The following is a 22,878-nucleotide window of genomic DNA, read 5'->3' on the forward strand; positions in this document are numbered from 1 at the left end:
ATTTGTAACTAACTTACAAGTTATATAAACACGGAAACTAAGTTACTTGTAAGTTACAACTAGACTTATAATTTTCTTTCACTAGTAAGTTGACTTTAAAAACTCATCGGCATCTTTCTTGCAACAAATGCTTCACCCTTTTGTTCCTTAATATATCCCAACATATTGCATGAGGAGCAACTGCCAAAGCACCTTTCTTTTTTGCAAGAACAGACAGCTGCCCCCTACTACTTAAGAGCTCTTGAGTTTTTCAACTAACAGGCCATGCAACTCGAAAGAGATTGAAGGAAACGGACCATATGCAGGAAAGAAAACTACACATTAATTTCTCACACTCCTTGTACACCACATACACGTTGGGGAGGCTTAAACATACTCTTTAAATGATCAAGGAGGTGAAAAAACGGATACACTCTTTCACCAGGACAGAATCTTCAAAATTGAGGATTCCTCACCTCTGAATGTACATCTATTTCTCTCCATTCATATATCCCAACACAAGGCTACGTCTATTTCTCTCCGTCCATATATCCCAGCACAAAGCTAATGCGAGTAAGTTCCATAGAATGCATCGTCAAGCTTTAAAAGGGCTGTTTCCCAACTTCCAAGCAGATCTTTGACACTCTCTCTGGCCAGCCAAAATAAACTGAAGAGAGAAAGCAAGACCAAAGAAAGTGCATGAATGGACAATAAATAAGAAGCTGCCAGTAAATGAATGGACAGTGAATGAAAACATGAACAGTCTCCTATGATGTTGGTCCACTGTTAAAAATCTTACCTTTCCTATGATGTTGGTCCCTCCTATGATGTTGCTCTTGCACACGACGCCTTTTTGGGATACAAAGGCCCCTCCTATGATGTTGGTCCACAGTTAAAAATCTTACCTTTCCTGTCTAAACGAAAGCCAAGATGGGGTAGGTAGCCTTTTTGGGATACAAAGGCCCCTCCTATGATGTTGGTCCACTGTTAAAAATCTTACATTTCCTGTCTAAACGAAAGCCGAGATGGGGTAGGTAGCCGGGGACCAAACAATAGAGGAAAAGGAGGCTGAGCTATTCTTCATAAACTGCCGGGTTGATGCTTTTATGTATATCTGAACCATAGCTTTTGTAACACGGTGGAAAATTCTCTTTGAATGCATTTTAGACCAGTTGGAACAATGAATCTTGTAACAGCTGCAATTTGAGGAGTGGTTTGGAAAATAGTCCGGTGCTGAGTAAGGGATCAGTCACCACACCAAGTCAGACCGAGTTGTGGCTAGTCATATTCTGTTGCCAAGCCGCTCTCTGAAACTGCTACTTAAATCCATATTTTCAGGCCCTATTATATATAAACCCATATAATGGTAACTATATCTCTACTATATATAACTCTGCGATTAGTTGGATAGAAGGGCGCATTTCCTTTGTATTTTCAAAGGAAATGGGTGTGCCTGGCCCTCCAGCTGAGGGATTTATTTGTAATTTCACTCCATTCATGTGTGTAGCCTATTCCCACATATCCTCCCCTCCTTGCATGTAGCCCACACCACAAAACATCATAGTAGGAGCTCATGTAACAAACCCCATGTGGGGTCTATTGTGATGACTCTGTGAAATCCACTCCATTCTATTTTGACCACTAGTGCCGGGACAAGCCTAAAAAACAAGGCAGATCTAACACTGGAAAAAAGTGATAATGGGTTGCTCACGATTGAAACCATTTTGGGCGCCATCTTCTCCATCTACTCTCACTGGTGTATCCACGCCCTTTCCCTCGGTCTCCCTCTCCTTTTTTTGTCTCCCCTATTCTCTTTACCTTTGCTGCATGAGCCATACCCCCTAGTTAAATTAAAGCAAAGATTATAAGAGCACTGCTTTAACAGCAATTCATGGGGAGAAAATTTAAATGAAAGGTGGACCTAAAACATAACAGCTGCATAAGATGGCAAAACAGCCTGATTAAAATAGAAGTCCTGATGACTGTTGTAATGGATAGTCTTTCTACAATTCCTTGCATTCTTTTGACGTCTTTTGTGATTTAAAATACAAGTCCTGATGACTGTTTTACGCCCATTTATCTCATCTCCTTGGAATTCTTCTTCTTCTTCTTCTTCTTTTGTGGGTGTGGGTTAGCTACAGTCCACACAGAATTTTCGCAATAAATTACAATCAGGGCCAAGTTTAGCCTACCATAAAATAAGATTGTAGTCAAAACCTTTAGGATAAATAACAGGAAGGATCACCATTAGAACTAGTTTCATGCCAAACTTGTGCATACCTCATTGGACGAGTTTCGAGATGCGCCTCAGCACGATCAATGCAGAAGTTGCATGGCTAAGAACACTGATTCTTTGGGGATTATTTGAACTGCCATAAGAAATTCGGATTCAATGAAAATTTTTTTTTTTTTCCTGAATGTTCTGATCAACAGCCCTTAGTAGATATGGATGACCTTAAGCGATAATGGATTTGCCCTTGGGATGTCAAAAGATAGTGTCATCAGCTACCCAGGTTACCATCGACAGAGTCATTGGTACTGACCCAAATCCAAGTCTGGTTTTAATAAAGTCCATTTGAGATGCAGTCATTTGGGATTACAAAGAATAAAGTTTGGCCAGCTCAAATCCTCTAGTTATCTTGGACAATTTTAGGGTGCCTAGTGATAGGTACTGATGGGAAAAACCCAGACCTAAGCACCTGCTTCTTGGTCCACCTAAACATAGCAACAGGTGGAGGATATCTTAATCAAGGAAGCTTAGTGGCATAGTCATTACATGCATAGGTTTTTCTTTTATTTTTTACCCAATGTGCATGCAGTCCCCATTTGGACTATGAAACCAGGTTTTTCTTCGTGGGCCCGCTGGATGACCGCTCAGCGTCTTCTCACCTTCTTTTTTTCTATCCTCAAAATTGAAGTGGTGAAAACCAACCAAAAAAAATTTGGAAATTGCTTTTAGATGCCAATTTCCCCACTATGATTGGCGTTCTACCTTATTATCATCCAACTGGCCGTACAGTATCATCTCCCATAAGCCGCTCTTAAAAAACTGGGTTTTCCAACATCCCAATTTTGTGATCAAAGAAGCCTCCCTCTCATAGAGGCTCTGTACTTAATACCTTCTCTGAAAATTCCAGATATTGCAGCCCGCCGCATCCAAACATATATCACAGCCTGATGTCTCAAGTTCATCATTTCCCTAGGCCTCATATGCTGCCTCTCAGAGAATAATAACACTAAAATCCTTGAGTATGCTGATGTAAGCTTTCTTGTCTCACTCCTATCCAGCTATAACCAGGAACCTTCTGCAGTCCTCTATCCTTCATCATCTCCCTCACCCTTTCAACATCAACCCACCTTTGTTGCTCAGCATATATATTAGACAGAATCACAAATGGAGTTGGGTTCCCTGGGTCTAGTTCCCAAAGCCTTTCAGCCATCTCTTCTCCCAGTTCGGCATCCGAATGACATTTACAAGCACCAAGCAAAGAAGCAAAGACAGAAGCTGTTGGCTTTGGAATTTCTTCTATCAGTACCCTAGCTTCCTTGAGCTTCCCGGCTCGACCTAAAAGATCAACCATGCAAGCGAAATGCTTCGCAGTCGGATGCACTCCATATTCTCTCCTCATCATCTTAAAAAGTTCCTGCCCCTTCTCGGTCTGTCCAGTGTGACCACACACTGACAAAACACTGATGAAAGTAGCTGAATTGGGCTGTATTCTTTCATCTTGCATCTGGTTGAAAATTTCAAGTGCTGATTCATTCTCCCCGTTCCGTCCATACCCAGAAATCATTGCATTCCACAGTGCAAGATCATCGGATCTTCTCACGGCCCGATCAAAGATCCATCTAGCCTGACAAGAATACCCACATTTCATGTACATATCGATCAGTGCAGTCGAGACAAATTCATCATTATCAGCACCTGTCCTAACCAAGTGACCATGAATCTCCCTCCCATGATGGAGATCTGAGAGGGTCGAGCAAGCTGTTAGGAGGCTTGTGATTGTTTTCAGGTTTGGATTTGCCACACCAGCAGACCGCATTTTATCAAACAGTCTAAAAGCATCAACCCCGTTCCCTCGCTGTGAAAACCCACTGATCATAAGATTCCATGTGGCCATATCAGGCTCCAATCCTTCTGATTCTAACTGATGGAAAAGCTCAAAAGCAGTCTCAAAATGACCATGTAACAGCATTCCTGAGATCATGGAGTTCCATGTTATCAAATCCCTCTCATTCAATCCCAAGAAAATCTGAGAAGCCCATTTCAAACACCCACATTTAGAATACATATCTACAAGTGCTGTTCCTATCAGAACATCAAAACCCACCTCATTTTTCAATACAAAATTGTGAATCTGCATGCCAAGCCGCAGGGCTGAAAGGTCTGAACATGCGGAAAGGAGAGATGCCCAAGTCACTGAATTGGGTTTTTCACCACAAGATACAATCATCTCCTTGAATATATTCAAGGCCATATCAGAATAACCATTTGTCAGAAGCCCCGAAATCATGGCATTGTAGCTCACCGCCTTCTTTTCTTGAATCATTCCAAATGCTCTCAAAGCAGTATCCAATTCCTTGCAATTTGAGTACATCGTCAGCAATGCAGTGGCCACATAAACATCCATCTCATGCCCCAACTTCACTGCAAAACCATGCAACTCCGCGCCCTGTTTGGCTATTTCGCAGGAAGGCAAAACACTGGCAAGAGTGACTGAATTGGGGCAGAACCCTCCCCTTTCCACCCGTTTGAAAACCTCCATAGCTTCTCTAAAACACCCATTTTGCGAGAATCCGGAAATCACGGCGTTGAAAGAAGCCAAATTTCTGTTGGGAGTTTTATCGAACACCTTGAGTGCATCATCTAATAGGCGGAGTTTCATGTACGTGTCTATAAGAGCTGTGGCGGCATATATGTCAGCGTGAAAACCTGTTTTGAGGAGATGGGCATGGGTGGCGTGTGCTTGTGGAGGGGATTGGAGCTTTGCAGATGCTTTGAGTAGAGATGGGAAGGTGAAGCTGTTTGGGTGGAAACCAGAAGCAAGGAGAGTTCTATACAGGTAGAGAGATTGGTTGTAGAGTCCATCTAGGACTAGTTTTCTTATTTTGCTATTGGTGTTGTTCATGAGGGTCCCACTATCCCTTGTCACTGATCAAAAGTGGGGTTTGGGGGAAAGGAATTATATGATCCTCGACATGGTTCGTGAGAGAGAGCCTCATTTGATACGTAGAGAGAGGCAACAAGGCAAAAAGCCACGAAATTTGATATAGAGAGAGAGAGGTATCAAGGCAAGCAGCCAAGAATAATAATAATCTCACATGAGTAGCTGTTAGCATCCAATTTAAGTGAAAAAAGTAAATGACTTAATGTTAAATTAAAAGGACTTTTAAATCAAAGATTTGAAAATTTTAGGAAGATTGGTTTTTTTTTCCCCCTTTATTAACCAACTTAATTGAGTTTAGTTTTAACTCACGTTGAAAAATTGTTAAGAAAACTAAGTCATTAAATTAAAACTCCTCACTAATTCTTTGAATTGGAAAACAAAGGTATACCATGAGACCAATCTTGAACGCGCGCACACGCGACGCAGCTTGGTGTGTCTTTTGTTGATGCAAAAATCTAGTCCACCCTCTTTAGACCATCGAGTACCTGCACGGGAAGAAGACAAAGGAGACCTTGGCTAGAGCAGGAGACCCTCCGATGTCAAAGTCAGGCTAAGAATCTAGGTCTTGTAGTATTAAAGAGTTTCGAGTGAGAGATTCTGTGTACCTTTCACCATTAAAGATGCTCCTATTTATAGTTGAGGAGATGTGGTGGCATAGAGGAGATCTCCATATTTAGTAGAGACATACTATACAGGGATTCGATCCCGAACGCGTGGGGGAATCTCCCGAGATCCTTGGCGAAAATCTTGGGATCCCGAGCGTGTTGCGGATATCCTCCGAGATCTTTGGAGAATATTTCAGGCGGATCTTTCTTAGATAAGATCTTATTATTCGGAGTTACCGAAGATGTGTAGTAGGGGGTTGAGGTGGTTTTGGCCGACCTAACCTGGGTATAATCTGTTGACCTAACCTGGGTGTAGTCTGTCAACCTTTCCTGCAGGTAGTCTATCGACCTAACTTGCGTATAGTCTATCGACCTGTCCTGGGGGTAGACTGCCGACCTGCCCTACGTGTAGTCTGCCGACCTGACCTTCGTGTAATATATTAATCTAACCTAAGTGTAGTCTACCGACCTTTCATGGGAGTAGTCTGCCGACCTGACTTAGGTGTAGTCTACCGACCTGTCCTAGGGGTAGTCTGCCAACTTGACCTGGGTGTAGTCTGTCGACCTATCCTGGCGATAGTCTGCTGACTTGACCTAAGTGTACTCTGCTGACCTTTCCTGGAGCTACTCTGCCAACCTGACCTGCATGTAGTCTGTCGACCTATCCTAGGGTAGTTTGTCGACCTGACCTGGGTATCGTTTACCGACCTCACCCGGGTGTAGTATGTCGACCTAACCTGAGTGTAGTCTATCGACCTTTCCTGGGGGTAGTCTACCGACCTGACCTGGATGTAGTCTGCCGACCTATCCTGGGGGTAGTATATCGACCTAACCTGAGTGTAGTCTACCGACCTTTCCTGGGAGTAGTTTGCCGACCTGACCTAGGTGTAATCTGCCGACCTATCCTGAGGGTAGTCTACCGACCTGACCTGAGTGTAGTAGGTGATCGGCCTCTTTTCATTGGCCATTGTGGAGCTTATTGGTCATGACCAGCGCTGGCCGACCTTGTGTTCCGCAAAAATGTCCTAGCTGACATCTTCTTTTTAGCCAATCCATTTTTACCTATAATAGTAAGCCCCCTACTTTCGAGCTCGCGCAGCGGGCCTGGGAAGTAGGATGATTTTGGTGAGGTCGGACATTTTAGCCCAGTGGGAACATTGGGGTGAGCTCTTGAGCTCTTCCTTTTATTAGGAAAATTCTGCTTTCGTCGAATAGATGGGTTAGCTGCAATGACCCCTTCATGAGGGACCGGGAAGTTTACTTAGGAGGATTATTTTCCCCTTCACTAAGAGATCTTCATTGTACATCGTGCGATCCGAGTGGCGTTACCAATTAGTGGTATGACCTCTTCTTTAAGGGTCGGACGACTGGTGAGGATTTTTTTTCCTTGCACTAAGGGAAATCCTCAGTAATTCGTGTAGTGCGGATTGTAGAAAAAGAGATTCTCTTCATGATCTAGGGAAGATCTTCCATAGTAGAATCCATGGTAGAGAACTTTTTTTCCTTACACTAAAGGAAGTCCTCATAGTTGATTTTTCAGCTCGGATAGTTGTAATTTTGAAAGAAGTTCTCTTCCCCTGACTTAGGGAAGTTCTTTTATTGTAGAAATCATCGAACAGTAGAAAGCGTGACGGTAATGTTGTGAGCACCTTTTTTTCTTTTAAAAAGGGAGGTCACCCTTGTCGGGTAGGCCAGTCAGTCAACGCGCTCCTGGTCGGAGGACTTCTTGAGTCCTTAGGAGTAGTAGATCTTTAAGTGGTTAGCATTCCATAGGCGAGGTAAGAGCCCCCCATGTCTTTTAGTCGATATTTCCCTTAGTATTTGATGTCGAGGTCGGAGTTGGCTAATTAGCCTTATTACCGAACTTCATTAATTGGTTCAGCTCGGTCATTAGGTTTTCTTACTCGGCTCCGCTTCTATTAAGGTCGACACTCGGGCACGATAGGCTTGTCTGATGTCGCTGATTTGCCCTTGAGTTTTCCTGAGCTCTGCCTCTCAATGCCCTCATTCTCGGCCACTGTTTCGAGGCTTTTCCACAGCTCTTCCTCTCCGGTGCGGGGCACAAGTCGAAGTTTGCGAGCGTGGCTACTCCCGAATTGTGGTAAAGCCTGAGCTAACAGCTCAGGAGGTTGCTTATTTCTCTGCGAGTCGACTGGTGCTTGAGGTGGTGCAGTGGCACCATCATCCTCTGCATCGCGACTAAGGGGTGGATTCTATCTCTTCCGGGGTTACATGAGTTGATCCATGTTTTATCTAGGGCTTCGACTCAGTTCTCCAAGGAGACTAATCAACCACCCCGGGTGTGGGATCGAGGAGCGGGCGCTGTGGGAGTAGAGTCGGCCCGCTTCTGGTAGGGCTGGGCACCCTACTCAACTGATGATTCAGGAAGAGATGGGACGGCTGCAATAGATGATTTAGGAAGAGCTCTAAATTAGTTGTATTAAATGATTCAGGAAGGGCTCTAACTTGGCTGCAACAAATGATTCGGGAAGAGCTCTGTATTGGCTAAATCAAATTATTCAGGAAGAGCTCTGGCTTGGCTGCAGCAAATGATTCAAGAAGAGCTCTGGATTGGCTGCATCAAATGATTCAGGAAAAGCTCTATCTTGACTATAGCAAATGATTTAGGAAGAGCTCTGACTTAGCCGCAACAAATAATTCAGGAAGAGCTTTGGATTGGTTACATCAAATGATTCAGGAAGAGCTTTGGATTGGTTACATCAAATGATTCAGGAAGAGCTCTGACTTGGCTGTAGCAAATGATTCAGGAAAATCTCTGACTTGGCTACAGCAAATGATTCAGGAAGAGCTCTGACTTGGCTGTATCAAATGATTCAGGAAGAGCTCTGACTTGGCTACAACAAATGCTTCAGAAGGAGCTCTGCCTTGCCTACAGCGAATGATTCAGGAAGAGCTCTGCCTTGGCTGCAACCAATGATTTAGGAAGAGCTCTGACTTGGCTACAGCAAATGATTCAGGAAGAGCTCTAGATTGGCTGCATCAAATGATTCAGGAAGAGCTTTGACTTGGTTGCAGCAAATGATTCAGGAAGAGCTCTAACTTAGCTGCAGCAAATGATTCAGAAAGAGCTCTGGCTTGGTTGCATCAAATAATCCAGGAAGAGCTCTAACTTGGCTGTAGTAAATGATTTAGGAAGATCTCTGACTTGGCTACAGCCAATGATTTAGGAAAAGCTCTGGATTGGTTGTAAGAAATGATTCGGGAAGAGCTGAGATGGCTGCAGCAGATGATTCCGAAAGAGCTGGGATGGCCGCAACAGATGATTCCGGAAGAGCTGGGATGGCTGTAGCAATGATAGCTAGAGCTTTCTTCTTTCCTTTCGCCATTGTGGTTTTCTGGTAAAGCAGGAACGACTTTGATGTCGTTTCCCACAGACGATGTCAAACTGTTGATGCAAAAATCCGGTTCACCCTCTTTAGACCTTCGAGTACCTACACAGGAAGAAAACGAAGGATACCCTGGCTAGAGCAGGAAACCCTTCGATGCCAAAGTTAGGCTAGGAATCTAGGTCTTGTAGTATTGAGGGGTTTTGGGTGAGAGATTCTGCGTACCTTTCACCATTAAAGATGCTCCTATTTATAGTTGAGGAGAGGTGGTGGCGTAAAGGAGATCTCCCTATTTAGTAGGGACGTATTATAGAGGGCTTCGAATCCCGAACGTGTGGGAGAATCTCCTAGGATCCTTAGCGAAGATCTCGGGATCCCGAGCATGTCGTGGATATCCTCCGAGATCTTTGGAGAAGATCTCGGGTGGATCTTTCTTAGATAAGATCTAATTATTCGAATTCACCGGAGATGTGCAGTAGGAGGCCGACGTGGTTTTAGTCGACCTGTCCTGGGGGTAATCTGCTGACCTAACCTGGGTGTAGTCTGTCGACCTGTCCTGAGGGTAGTCTGCCAACTTGACCTGGGTGTAATATGCAACCTGACCTGAGTGTAGTCTGCAGACCTTTCTTAGAGGTAGTATGTCGACCTACCCTGGGTGTAGTCTGTCAACCTGACCTCAGTGTAGTCTGACGACCTTTCCTGGGGGTAGTCTGTCAACTTGACTTGGGTGTGGTCTGTCGACCTTTCCTAGCAGGTAGTCTAACGACCTGACCTGGGTGTAGTCTGCTGACCTGTCATGGGGGTAATTTGCTGACCTGACATGGGTGTAGTTTGCCGACCTAACCTGGGTGTAGTATGCCTACTTGACTTGAGTGTAGTTTACCAACCTTTCCCGGGGGTAGTCTGCCAACTTGACTTGGGTGTAGTCTACCGACCTATCCTGGGGGTAGTCTACCGACCTAATCTGAGTATAGTCTGCCAACATTTCCTGGAGGTAGTCTGCCGACCTAACCCAAGTGTAGTCTGCAAACTTGACCTGGGTGTAGTAGGTGACCAACCTCTCTTCCTTGGCCATTGTGGAGCTTATTGGTCATGACTGGTGCTGGCTGACCTCGTGTCCCGCAGAAATGTCTGAGCCGACCTCTGCTCTTTAGCCAGTCCATTTTTACCCATAACATCTTTGATAGAGCACTTTTAGTTTTCTCAACATATGTTTCGCACTCATGCATATGGAGACAAAGAGTCATTGTACACCACTCACATACACCTTGAATCCCAATGGCTACCTACTTTTCTCTATCAAGTTATTTGCTCTCTATCGCAAAGTCAATCCAAAAAAAATTCTCTCTTCTCTGGTTTTCCTTTTGTGTTCTCTCTAGGCAAATCAGTATAGGCATTCTTGAGTTCGTGTTGCAAAGATTGAGAGTGCACCTTATCAACGTTGTTCATCTTGGAGAAGAGTTATTGTATCCCAAGAGCAGATTCGCTAAAAACCAGTGCATCTAGAGTCTTCCTGTGGGGGCAAATTTGTCTTTAAGATAGCGATTGTGACGTGTCTCAGCTCTCAAGATTCTTCTATTATTATTTCTGGTTTATTATTTTTTGTTAGATCTTTGTATTTTAGAACCAACAATTTAAAGACATATTTCTCTCTAAAAAATCTCAGTACCATGGGTATCGTTTCTAAAACTCATAAAATTGAGATTTTTTATGGAAATAACTTTAAGGGATGGAAGTAGAAAGTGGAGTTATGTCTGACTACCCTAAAGTTGATTTACATTATCAAAGATTCTGTCCCCATCAGTTAAGGTGAATGAACCATCGGCATCTTTTGAACTATCCAAATGGAAGAATGATGACTATCTGTGCTGAAATCATATTTTTAATGTGATGACCAATGAAAACTATGATATTTATTGCTATCTCTCCACTGCCAAAGAAATGTGAAATCATCTTAAAAAGAAAATCAGAACAGAGGATGCTGGAACAACGAAGTATGTACTTAGTCGTTATATTGATTTTATGATATCTAATGATAAGTTTGTAGTATATCAGATGCATAATTTACATCTCATAAAATCTAGTATGAAGGTATGGTGATTGATGAGGCTTTCCAAACTACTATAATAATTTATATATAAAAAAAAAAAACTTTCATAATCTTGAAAGGAGTATAAAAATTCCCTGAAGCATAAAAGAAAAGATATGAGTTTGGATGACCTCATCCTTCACATACTTATAAAAGAGGAAGCTAGAAACTGTGATAAACATTCTCTAGATCTAAAATCTATAACTAAGGCCTACCTTATTGAGAATAACCAAAAGGCTCAATAAAACTAAAAGTCTGGACCATAAAAGAAAAGGCATCCATATGGCTAAAGAAACAAGAACAATAAGAAGAATAAAGGATGTTATGTGTGTGAGAAAAAGGGACACTTTGCTAAGGAATTTGGATTTCGCAAAGGCGATAAGAAGGAAAAGGACCATGCACATGTTATCGAGGAGTTTGTGGGGGTCATCATTAAAGCACTCATTGTTTGTGGTTTAAATGAGTGGTGGATTGATTCAAGTGCCACCAAACATCTTTGTCACGACTGTGGTATCTTTTCCTCCTACGAGAATGAGAGGATACAACAGACATTTTCATGAAAAATTTATCCAAGGCAAAGGTCATTGGCAAAGGAAAGGTAAGTTTAAAGCTTTCTTCTAGAAAGGTATCGACTCTTCTTGACGCGTTGCATGTACCAGACCTTTGGAAGAATCTTGTCTCTAGATCTATTTTTGATAAGAATGGATTTAAGTTAGTTTTTGAATCTAGAAAATGTGTTATCACTAAAAATGATACTTTTGTTGGAAAACACTATATAATTGATGGATTGTTCAAACTAAGTGTTATGAATGATAATGGTACTAGTTCTTATACTTACATGATTGAGTTTCTTAATATGTGGCATGCTAGACTAGGTCATGTAAATTATCATTCTTTTAAAGGCATGATTAGTATAGAGCTTATTCCTATAGTGAAATGGGAAAATCAAAATAAATATGAAATATGTATACAATTGAGTCCTAGATTTGATTCACAATAACATATATGACCTTAAAAATATTATAACTTATGGAGAAAAGAAATATTTTATATCCTTCATAGATGATGTCACGCCCCAAACTCGGAAACCGGGCTCACAAAATTCTCGATCGCCAAATCCGGCGCCGACAACCTCCATAGTACTCCATTCTCTGCTCCTGGCACCCATTTGCCAGGTTCTGATCCTGAGATTCTATAAGGAGGATTTTCAACGTCAGTTTGATTCATAATAAGCATAACCAATGGCATAACCTACAAACAACAACCAAAAACTCCATCACATTTCCACTATGATCAAAAACTTAGAAGTACAGTGCGCATAAAGGGAAATACAATAATGATAGACAAAAGCTCTAAGATAATCTGCTATGTGCTCCTGCCTCAACGCTGCTGCGATCCAACGTCACCTGCACACAACAGTCATGTATAAGCTAACGGAAAGCTTAGAGGGTGGTGAAAGTGTGTGTGCAATGTAATAATATCATTATGTAATATTAGAGTAATGTGGAATATGCTGATGAATACATTAACACTATTGGCCGTACCAAGGCCATGTGATGTAAGGCATGAATGATGTCGGTCATACCAAGGTCATGCGATGCAAGATACAATTTAAACACACTAATCCTCATCTAAGTCCACATATCAATATAGCTCAACTTTGGAATATCACAAGGGTCTAGTACACTTCAAACCAGATTGTCGCCCCATCGCGCACAATAAGGTGAGTGGAAGAGACCTCACTATCCGTCTGCCAATATCGAGCTTGACCCGTCGATAGCGGACCCATTCCTCGAGCTGGTCAAACTCAGCCTAACTTTACCCCCTCTTCTCGGGTGAGTAAGGCCACACCCCCTTCCAACTGACCACGACACGGTGGAAAGCGCAGCCTTCTAGTAATAGGCACTCAGCGCTCATGTATCCACTCGGTCTAGACGTTGAAGCAACCTCCTAGTACCATAAGGGTTTAGGAAATTTCACTCAGGGATATCTATAGCACCCCATGTAGAATAAGATTTCTGGTGTCCAATCCTACCAACCACGATACACTTGTGGAGGCTACGGCCCTGATGTCGCTAGGGCGTACAGTAAACATGTCACATAATGTGAAATGCATGAATCACACTACCCAGTCATGCAGTAATCCTGCGCATATCGTGCGCTCATGTGAGCAACTCCCCCTATTAGGGAGTGCCATAATAATCTACCCAATGGCATGTGCTATGATCAATTACTCCTCATATTAAGCATACAGATGGTGTGTATGGCATGTATCATGATGCTATGTTGTCATATACTCATAATCGGTATCGATAACTGACATCGATAATTGGCATCGGCCCCAATAATTGGCACCAATAATCATCATTGATAATCGGCACCGATAATCGGCACCAATAATCAGTATCGATGATCGGCACCAATAATCGGCCGATAAGCAAGGCGAGGTCCATATATGAACAGCCGATCGAACCATAATATAAAGATCAGCCCTCGGCCGTGGTTATATCCAATCCGATGGCACAGAGCCATCCGTCTATGGTGAATGGGGCCCACTTATTTGGGTTAACCCACGAAGAGAATGGGCCTAACAAGGCCTAAGGAAAGGTCACAAGGAGGACATCTAACCATCATTGCCCATCAATGTGGATATCTAACCAACATTGCTCCCAAGGAGTGGCCCATATAAGGGATTTCATTCACAACATAACGGCCACACATACATCACATCGGGCATCAATCATGGGCCTCACATATATCGCATCGGGCTTCAAACAAAGGCCTCGAATGTACCACAATGGGCCACGCCCATGGGCCTCAGATACATCTCAATGGGCCACGTCCATGGGCCTCGGATATATCACAATGGGCCTCATCTCATGGGCCCCCAACCTATCGCAACGGGCTGAATCAAATGGGCCGCATATATAATGAGTGGGCTGCAACCTATAGGCCTCATACATATCAAGTCGGCCATATCACATGGGCCGCACCAGTGGGCTCCATATACATCAAGTGGACCGCGTCCACGAGCCGCACCAATGTGCCTCATACATATCAAGTGGGCCATATCACATGGGCCGCACCAGTGGGCCTCATATACATCAAGTGGACCGCGTCCACGAGCTGCACCAATGGGCCTCATACATATCAACTCGGGCCCACCCTTATGTATGTTTGAGATCTGACCTATTCATAAATTCACATAAAGATAAATGAAGTGAAAACCAAAATATTGGCTTGATTGAGAACTACTGTAGCCCTTAGAAGTTTGAATGGTGGATGTCGTTGTCCCCATTAATTTTTAATGGTGGGGTCCGCTTGAACTTTAGATCCGACCCATTCTTTTACTCATGCCATAAAATGATATATCAAATAGTTGGACGGCTGGATACAATACATGCATCATGGTGGGCCCCATAGATAGATGGCATGAATGAAATAGGTGGGACCCATAGAACATACTGCTGTCAGTACAGCAACTAGGCAGCTGCGTATGATGCAACTGCTGCTGCTTCACGCAGCATAGGTGGGTCCCACGTAGGGCCCACCACCACATTTATTTATAAATATAATATATGAACGGACAGCTCCTCGCACCGCGAGCTATCACCTTCTCTGATGAGGAGTTGCCACCTGAAGGTCGCAAACATGGACGCTCCCTGAACATAGGTGTCCGTTACAAAAATTTTAAAGTACCACTCGTACTCATCGATAACGGATTAAGCCTAAATGTTTGCCCTTTGAGGATTGTCGAACGTTTGGGAATAGAACTGTTTTCTTTCAGGCCTAGTACCATGAGTGTCAGAGCCTTCGATAACTCCCGAAAGCAAGTGAAGGCGAAAATAGACATTCAGTTACAAATCGGACCAAACATAATTCTTGTTACATTTCAGGTCATTAACATTCCTGCCTCATTTAACCTTCTGTTGGGATGGCCCTGGCTCCATGTTGTTGGAGCCATCGCATCCACTCTCCACCAAAGGGTTAAATTCTCTTCGAAAAATTGGATCATCTCAGTGCTGGCCGAACTAGAAATCATCCTACTGGTGGCGGTCAATACCCTAGAAACTGACATGCCAGTTATTGACGTCCAGCACACGGGGAGCGATATATCATATCATAGTTTTAAGTTCGAAATTGTGAACTCCATCTCCAATCCCTACCCACTCGTAGTTGAATATGTCATCCCTCCTGTTGAATGGCTAATCTTGAACTACCGTACCGAGTTCCATAAGAAAGGTATGGTAGTGAAGCCAGCTCATGCCAACATGTAAAGGCAGGGACTGGGGTAACAACCAACACCGGAAGACCAGACCACAAGGTCGAAAAAGAGGCAACCGTTCAAGTGCACACCCATCGAGTTTGTTAAGGCTGGAACAGTCTGTGGTGACATGATGATCTCTCTTGAGGACCACCTCCAGCGGCTCAAACTAACAAAACATTCTAGCCAGGAATCCATTTGGCCGCCAATACGGTGAGATAAGATCCTCAGAGCATCAAAGGCACACTCAATGCCAGGGGCAGAACCCCCGGATCTATCACATGAAGGTAGGGGCACGGAAACAGGGCCACCCATAGAGGACCCAGGACCAGGAGTGCCCGTTGTAAGTCACCCAAGCAAAAGCGAGGAGGCACTATCCCCACCAACAGTCTAGGGGAAACACCCCCACAAATAACTCAGCAGCATAGGGAACAGAAGCAGCCCGTTCATTGGATTGAAAAAGGGAAATGGCCTACCCTTGATTGGACAGACATCAGAGTCCCACTGCAAGGTGGACCTAAGGAGCCCGAAGAGCTCCAACTTCTGAGCGAGGAGATCGAATCAGACTCCGACTCTGAGCCCAGCCCAGCAGGCATCATGGTCATCGGGACGAATGACCTACAAGCACAAATAAAGCAGAGCAACAGGATCGAAAGGGGGAAAGAACCAGGCTGGACAGCCCTCCCCCTGATGATCGAATAGGCTGGTGAGCTACCTACAGACGTCATCCTAAAAAAAACGGCAATATAAATTGCAGTTGATACCCCGAAACAAGATAGGATCAATCATGGTTTGTAACACCATCCTGTTCGGGATCCCTTGGCGACACAAAAAAATCAAAAAATCTTCAAATCACAAAAACATTAGATATTCCAAAAATCACAAAAACACCAAATATTTCTCAAAATCACAAAACATCAAAAAATCTTCAAAAACTAAAAACAACAGAAAATCTTTCAAAACTAACTGTGCCAAACACATCCTCATAGCATCAAAGTTCGAGGTCGACTCATACGATTTTGATCTAGAGTTAGATTTCGAATTCATAGGTTTGAATGAAGCCTAGGATGAGGAAAATAATGATACAGCTCTCAAACTCGAGGATTCCCTCGAAAGGTTCAAAACAAAGGCCAACGTTGTGGCAGACGATTTCGAAGTTGTGAACTTGGGATCACATGAACTCCCTAGAGAGGAGCGCATCAGAAGATCACTGTCTCCTGAATACAAGCAGAGGATGATGGAATTCTTGAAATCAAGGTTGTTCAACTTTACCTTCTCTTACGAAGAAATGACAGGGCTCGATGAAGATTTGGTGGTGCATCAGTTGCCAACAAAGCTAAACATGAAGCCTATCAAGCAGAAGGTACAGAGAATGAAGCCAGAATGGGCCCTGAAGGTTCATGATGAAGTCATCAAGCAATACAATGCGGGATTCCTGGTAGTCTCCAATTACCCGGAACGGCTCGCAAATATCGTACCAGTTCTAAAGAAGGATGACAAAGTCAGGATGTGCATCGACTTTAATGACCTCAACAAAGCAAGTCCTAAAGACGATTTCCCTCTGCCTCACATCAATACATTGGTAGATAACACTATTGGACACAAGATCTTCTCCTTCATGGATGGCTTCTCCGGTAACAATCAGATCAAGATGGTCGTCGAAGATCGGGAGAAGACTTCCTTCATCACACCATGGGGAACTTTCTGCTATCGGGTTATGCCCTTCGGGCTGAAGAATACAGGAGCTACATATCAGCGAGTTATGACTGTTTTGTTCTACGACATGATAAACAAAGAAATAGAAGTCTATGTGGACGACATGATCGTCAAATCTCGCACGATCGAAAGACATTTCGAAGACCTCAAAAAGCTCTTCGACAGACTAGAAAAGTTAAAGCTCCACCTCAACCTGCAAAAATGTGTCTTCGGCCCAACCAGGGGCAAGCTGTTAGGCTTCATCGTCAGTGAAGATAGCATCCGAGTGGACAAGATCAAAACCAAAGCAATCATCGAGATACCACCGCCTAGTACCAAAAAAGAGATTCGGGGTTTCCTCGGAAGGATCCGATACATCAGTTGATTCATCGCACAGTTCACGCCCATCTGTGAGCCCATATTCAAGCTCCTAAGGAAGAATTCACCAAAGGAATGGAATGACGACTGTCAAGTGGCTTTCGACAAGATCAAGTACCTGTTAAATCATCCAGTGCTCATGCCACCTATCTCAGGTAGGCCCCTACTACTGTACATCTCTGTCACAGCGGAAGCAATTAGATGTGTTCTTGGCCAACACGATGACTCAAGAAGAAAGGAGCAAGCGATCTACTATCTAAGCCGATGATTCACAAGCTATGAAGTCAAATACTCCAGCTTAGAGAAAACATGCCTCACCCTAGTATGGGTAATGCAGCGATTACCACAATACATGATCGCTCACCCAATCCTTCTGCTCACTCGCATGGACCCTCTAAAGTACCTATTCAAGAAACCAGCACTAACAGGCAGGATCACAAAATGGCAACTGTTGCTTTCCAAGTTTGACATCACCTATGTCACTCAGAAGGCGATCAAGGGGTAAGCACTAGCCGATGATTTAGCAGCACACTCTCTGCCAGATTACAAACCCCTAAAGACATTTTTCCCTGATGAGGACATTCTCCTAATTGAGGAAGAAGAAGAAAGAAAGCCAGGAGAGTGGACACTCTTCTTCGATAACTTAAAAGGGAGTGGGGTAGGAGCAATAATCTACTCCCCCGACGACGTCCCAATTCCTATCTCCAGGCAATTGGCGTTCCAATGCACAAACAACATGGCTGAGTATGAAGCATGTATCGCTGGTCTAAGAAAAGCCATAATCCTCAACAAAAAGAAGTTACGAGTCTTTGGAGACGCACAACTCATCATCAATCAGACGAATGGCAATTGGAAGACCAATGACGAAAAACTGATCCCTTATCACGTCTATCTGGAAAATCTAACTAAAGAATTTGAAGAGATCACATTCACTTACATGCCTCGAGTCATGAACCAATTCACGGACGCCTTGGCTACCCTTGCCTCAATGATGGAAATCCCAAAAGGAGTTACTGAATGGGAACTCACCATTGAACTCCAGGAAGAACCCGTGTTCTGCCTACAGATCGACGAAGCTGAAACCTCTCCAAATGATCAGTTGTGGTGCACATACATCAAGGAATATCTCGAGCATCAAAAGTACCGAGAAGGAGAGACGTCAACTGATCGTCGCACCATCCAACGGCTAGCGGCCAGTTCACAATCACCGGAGGCATCCTCTACAAGCGATCCTTCAATCAAGTCATTCTCCGTTGCATAGATGAAACAGAAGCGGCACAGATCATGTCAGAAATCCACGAAGGACTATACAGCCTACACATGAATGGACATATGATGGCAAAGAAGATCCTACGGCTCAGTTACTACTAGCTAACGCTGGAGACAGATTGCTACAAACACGTCAGAAAATGCTTCAAGTGTCAGGAACATGCGAACCAAATCCATGCACCTGCTTCCAAACTCTACAACCAGATGACACCCAGGCCCTTCTCTATATGGGAACTTGACATCATCGACAAAGTCAACCACAAAGCTTCAAACGGGCATGAGTACATCCTGGTGACGGTAGATTACTTCATCAAATGGATAGAGGCAGCATCCTATACCACTATCGCAGCGTCTCATGTAATCAAGTTCATGAAGAACAACATCATCAGCTGGTATGAGGTCCCTCATGCCATTATTACAGACAGCGGGACTCCGTTCCTCAACAAATTTAAAGTTCAATGTCATTGATCAAGCCCCTACCGTCCTCAAATGAATGGTGGGGTTGAAGCCGCAAACAACACTATCATGCGTATACTGGAGAAAATGGTTAAAACATACCACGACTGGTTGGAAATGCTCTCATATGCACTCTGGGCTTATAGGACGTTTGTACGGTTTGCTACAGCCGTAACCATTTGAACTCGCATACGAAATAGAAGCAGTGCTACCAGTCGAAATCGAAATCCCATCACTCCGGGTATTGCTGGAGAGCAATGTCAATGAAGGCGAGTGGCACGAAGCAAGATACGATCAACTGCATCTGGCAAACAAAAAGCACATGCGTGCGCTAAGTCACTCACAATGCTACCAAAGAAGGATCGCCTGGGCCTACAACAAGAGGGTCCGAAAAAGAAGTTTCAAAATCGGTGACATGGTCATGAAGCGTATCCTACCGCTGCACTTGCCAGATCTTAAAGGAAAGTTTAAACCCTCGTGGGACGAACCGCTGATCATTAGGGAGGTACTTCCAAGAGGCGCTCTTTGGCTCACCAGTCTGAGAGGAGAAGATCTTCTCGAGCCCATCAATGCCGATAATGTGAAGATCTATCATGGGTAACCATTCCTAACTTTGTTAATGATTACAATCGCAAAGTTGTATCCATCACTTCCCCTAAATAAAAATATATACTCATCCCCTCTCCCAACACAAAAAAAAAGAGTTGTACCCATCACCTCCCTAAATAAAGAAAAGTACCTATCATTTCTCCTATAAAAAAAACAACACAAAAAGAAGAAGAAACAAAGAAAAAGAAAAAGAGAGAGAGAGAGAGAGGAAAAGACAGAAAATCCCAAAAAGAAGGCAAAAAGGAGAAGAAAATAAGGTCATCCCCATCCCCAAATTCCCCAATCGACATAAAACAGCTTACAATTGCGATCAAAGATAAGGACAAGAGGGTAACCATTCGGCCGGCTATGAAGGATACCTCTCTGTCTCTTCCGGCACTTTGAAAAGAAACAAAATAACAAAAAAAAAAGAGAAAATATGCCTAAGCAAAAGGGTGAGTTGAAAACCCGAAAGGGCGCCTCGAGTAAAAACAGCGGGCATGTAGCAGACTTGGTGAAAACCTGAAAGGGCACCAAGGGTAAAAACAACACACCTGCCAAGGGGCAGGCAAGACCAAAAACTCGAGACATATTAAAAATCCGAAAGGACGCTACGGGCAAAAATGAAGGGAAAGTCAGTCATAGTGAAAACATGAAAGGGCGCTATGGGCAAAAATGGCTAACAAACCAAAAAAATAAAAGTGCAGGTACAGAAGAAGCCAAGGCAGCAAGCGTAACAACGAGATACAAAGAAGGGACTAACTCCAGATCAGTATTCCATTAGACTCTACTCAAATCCAAGGACACGATCCTAGATACTCTCAGGGAATCAAGATCTCTACTAAACCAAGACTACAGAACACAACGTGGGCTGAGCCTAATATTCTGATCTCAATCATCCAAAAGCATAAATCCGAACCTGAGCTAGCACAAGTTTTGGCACACACAAAAATATTCTTTCTTGTCAAAAATCTTTTACATCACTTGTCTCTTTACTTGCAAAAACAAAAATAAGAAAACAAAAAATATAATATCCATCCATACAAGATAAGCAGCTGGTCAAAATCAGGGACCCCAGGTAAGCTTCTATCCTCATACATCAACAATCTCTACCTGAGTCGCTCTACCTCCATGCACAGGTAGAAGACCTCATCCCTCTCCAGGCGATACGCAGCAGGCATGCCCTCATCATACCGCCTCCCCACTGCCAATCAGCGGACCATATCCTCACAGGAGTGGCGAAGAACGGCAATCTCAGATATAAGATGGTCGTGTGTCGCAAGCAGAAATGATGGATCAATGAACGGCCGCTCCTCGAACGCCTCCAACGAATCATCGACACATGAGAAGGATGAAGCAATATTGCCAACCATGTCTCGATCATCGGCCTCGTCCATCAAGTGCCAACCGGGGACCTAATTATAAAGCGATTGCTCTGCTACCCATCGCTGGTAAGGTACTGTCGCCAAGAGTGGAGCCCAAGACTCAAACTCTAGAGCCACCACGTTCAAAAAGCCCCGCTAGGAAATCCAGACTCGTTGATACATAGTAATCAAGTTAAAAGGAAGAGAAGCATGTCCAAATCTAGAAAAGGCAAAGTCCGGAACATCCTACCAGAAGCCAAACTGCTGGAAGAAGCGAGTAAGATGATAAGAGCAGTATCCTCGAAGGCCCAGCAACAACAGAGGAGTGCGAGTTGCACTGCAAATTAAAAGGGGTATGGCAAAGCCATGGAGCCTCCCAGCTAATCTCCCATCCTCGGAGCTAAGAAAGCATACGACGGTACAATGACTCAGTAGCCTCCACATCAAGAGGAAGGCCATCAAGCAACAGAGACAGTATGTCGACACGACGAGAGACAGGCCACACAAGCGGGGGGGTCATATAAAGATGCTCCCACAACCATACTTGGAGAAAGGTACGAGTCGAGCTCAAGTTGCAAGCAAATAACAAAGCAGAGGAAAGGAAAGAAGACAAGTGCAAAGAATACCTAGAGGAATGAGCAGCAGCCTCGAAGGATGCGAGTATGACCAAGAGAGCACTCGGTCAAGCCCAAAAAGAGCTCCACCAACACCATAGAAATGATGCCCCTATGGAACAGAACGCGGCGGAACACATTTAGTAAAACCACCAACGATGACTGTCGTTAGCCTGAGAAGAGCAGCTCAGCCAGGACACAGAATATCAGTGCATTCAAGCACTGAAGCTGACGATTGGATCTAGGGCCTCCTCGAGCAATAGAACAGTGATCATACAGAAGCTCAAGCGAAAGCTCACCGGCCTTACCTTCTACAGTGGGAAAAACAGCTGGAAATCCAAACTAGGAGGTCAGGTCAATAGGACGAACCGGCTTAGATGAAGGAACATAAGGTTCCCGGGTAAGAGGAAGACCAGATAGGCGCACAAACTCCTTCAAAGATGGGCCAGCTCCAAATCATTGAAGGAAAATAGGTTCAACGCTGGAACCCAATCATACGAAGCCGCACTCAACAATCGCCAATCTAGGCAAACTTGGTAAAAATGAAGAACCTCTCAAAAGCCCAGGGAGCCCAACTCAAAGATCTCAGACTCGGTCAGACTTTCAATCCAGATATGCAACCGCTCAGAACAAGTGCCGCGTGGCTGCAATCGGCAGGTCCGAACAGGTATGCCCTCTACAATCTGGAACCCTGGATCCACAGGTGAATCGTCAAAAATGGGCATACCCTCATCCAGCAGATTTATCTCATGATGCCGAAAAAAGCCTAACTCACCCAACGCATCCCGAAGCGTATCCTGAAAAAGCTGCAACAGGTGGGCTCGAGCTTCCAACGACCGCCACATCGAGAGCAGTCTAGAAAGTACACGCTCCAAGAGCTGCAGCACCCAAAGTACCCCAGTAGCTGACTGGACCGGTACCCTGATCCCTGACAACAGCAGCCTGTCCCATCACTGCCTTGAAATTCGTGCTAAATATCTGCCCCAAGCCAGCTGCAGGAGGCCCATCAAAGCCCAAATACACAAAGCCCATCAAGGCCCATTTTCAAAAGTCCATGTT

General features: G+C 44.0%; 2 protein-coding genes and 1 long non-coding RNA gene across 3 annotated transcripts; 1 reads left to right on the forward strand and 2 right to left on the reverse strand.

The window, feature by feature from the left end:
- Positions 1–300: 300 nt before the first annotated feature.
- Positions 301–2,424, reverse strand: LOC131253652 (uncharacterized). The gene is made up of 2 exons (XR_009175271.1): positions 2,260–2,424; positions 301–646 (listed from the first exon to the last, which is right to left on the reverse strand). It is a non-coding gene; the product is annotated as an uncharacterized LOC131253652 (long non-coding RNA).
- Positions 2,425–2,518: 94 nt separating this feature from the next.
- LOC131253655 (pentatricopeptide repeat-containing protein At2g02750) lies at positions 2,519–5,245 on the reverse strand. The gene has a single exon (XM_058254756.1). The coding sequence runs from the start codon at positions 5,109–5,111 to the stop codon at positions 3,216–3,218; it is 1,896 nt and encodes a 631-aa protein (XP_058110739.1). The 5' UTR covers positions 5,112–5,245; the 3' UTR covers positions 2,519–3,215.
- A 13,019-nt stretch (positions 5,246–18,264) lies between these two features.
- Positions 18,265–18,789, forward strand: LOC131248333 (uncharacterized). The gene has a single exon (XM_058248585.1). The coding sequence runs from the start codon at positions 18,265–18,267 to the stop codon at positions 18,787–18,789; it is 525 nt and encodes a 174-aa protein (XP_058104568.1).
- Positions 18,790–22,878: the final 4,089 nt, after the last annotated feature.

Source organism: Magnolia sinica, chromosome 1 (assembly GCF_029962835.1).
Source record: "Magnolia sinica isolate HGM2019 chromosome 1, MsV1, whole genome shotgun sequence".
NCBI classification, from domain to species: domain Eukaryota; kingdom Viridiplantae; phylum Streptophyta; class Magnoliopsida; order Magnoliales; family Magnoliaceae; genus Magnolia; species Magnolia sinica.

Bases quoted from the DNA above. Each gene is read 5' to 3' on its own strand.
- LOC131253655 (XM_058254756.1), bottom strand. From the start codon at position 5,111: ATGAACAACACCAATAGCAAAATAAGAAAACTAGTCCTAGATGGACTC.
- LOC131248333 (XM_058248585.1), top strand. From the start codon at position 18,265: ATGGCTGAGTATGAAGCATGTATCGCTGGTCTAAGAAAAGCCATAATC.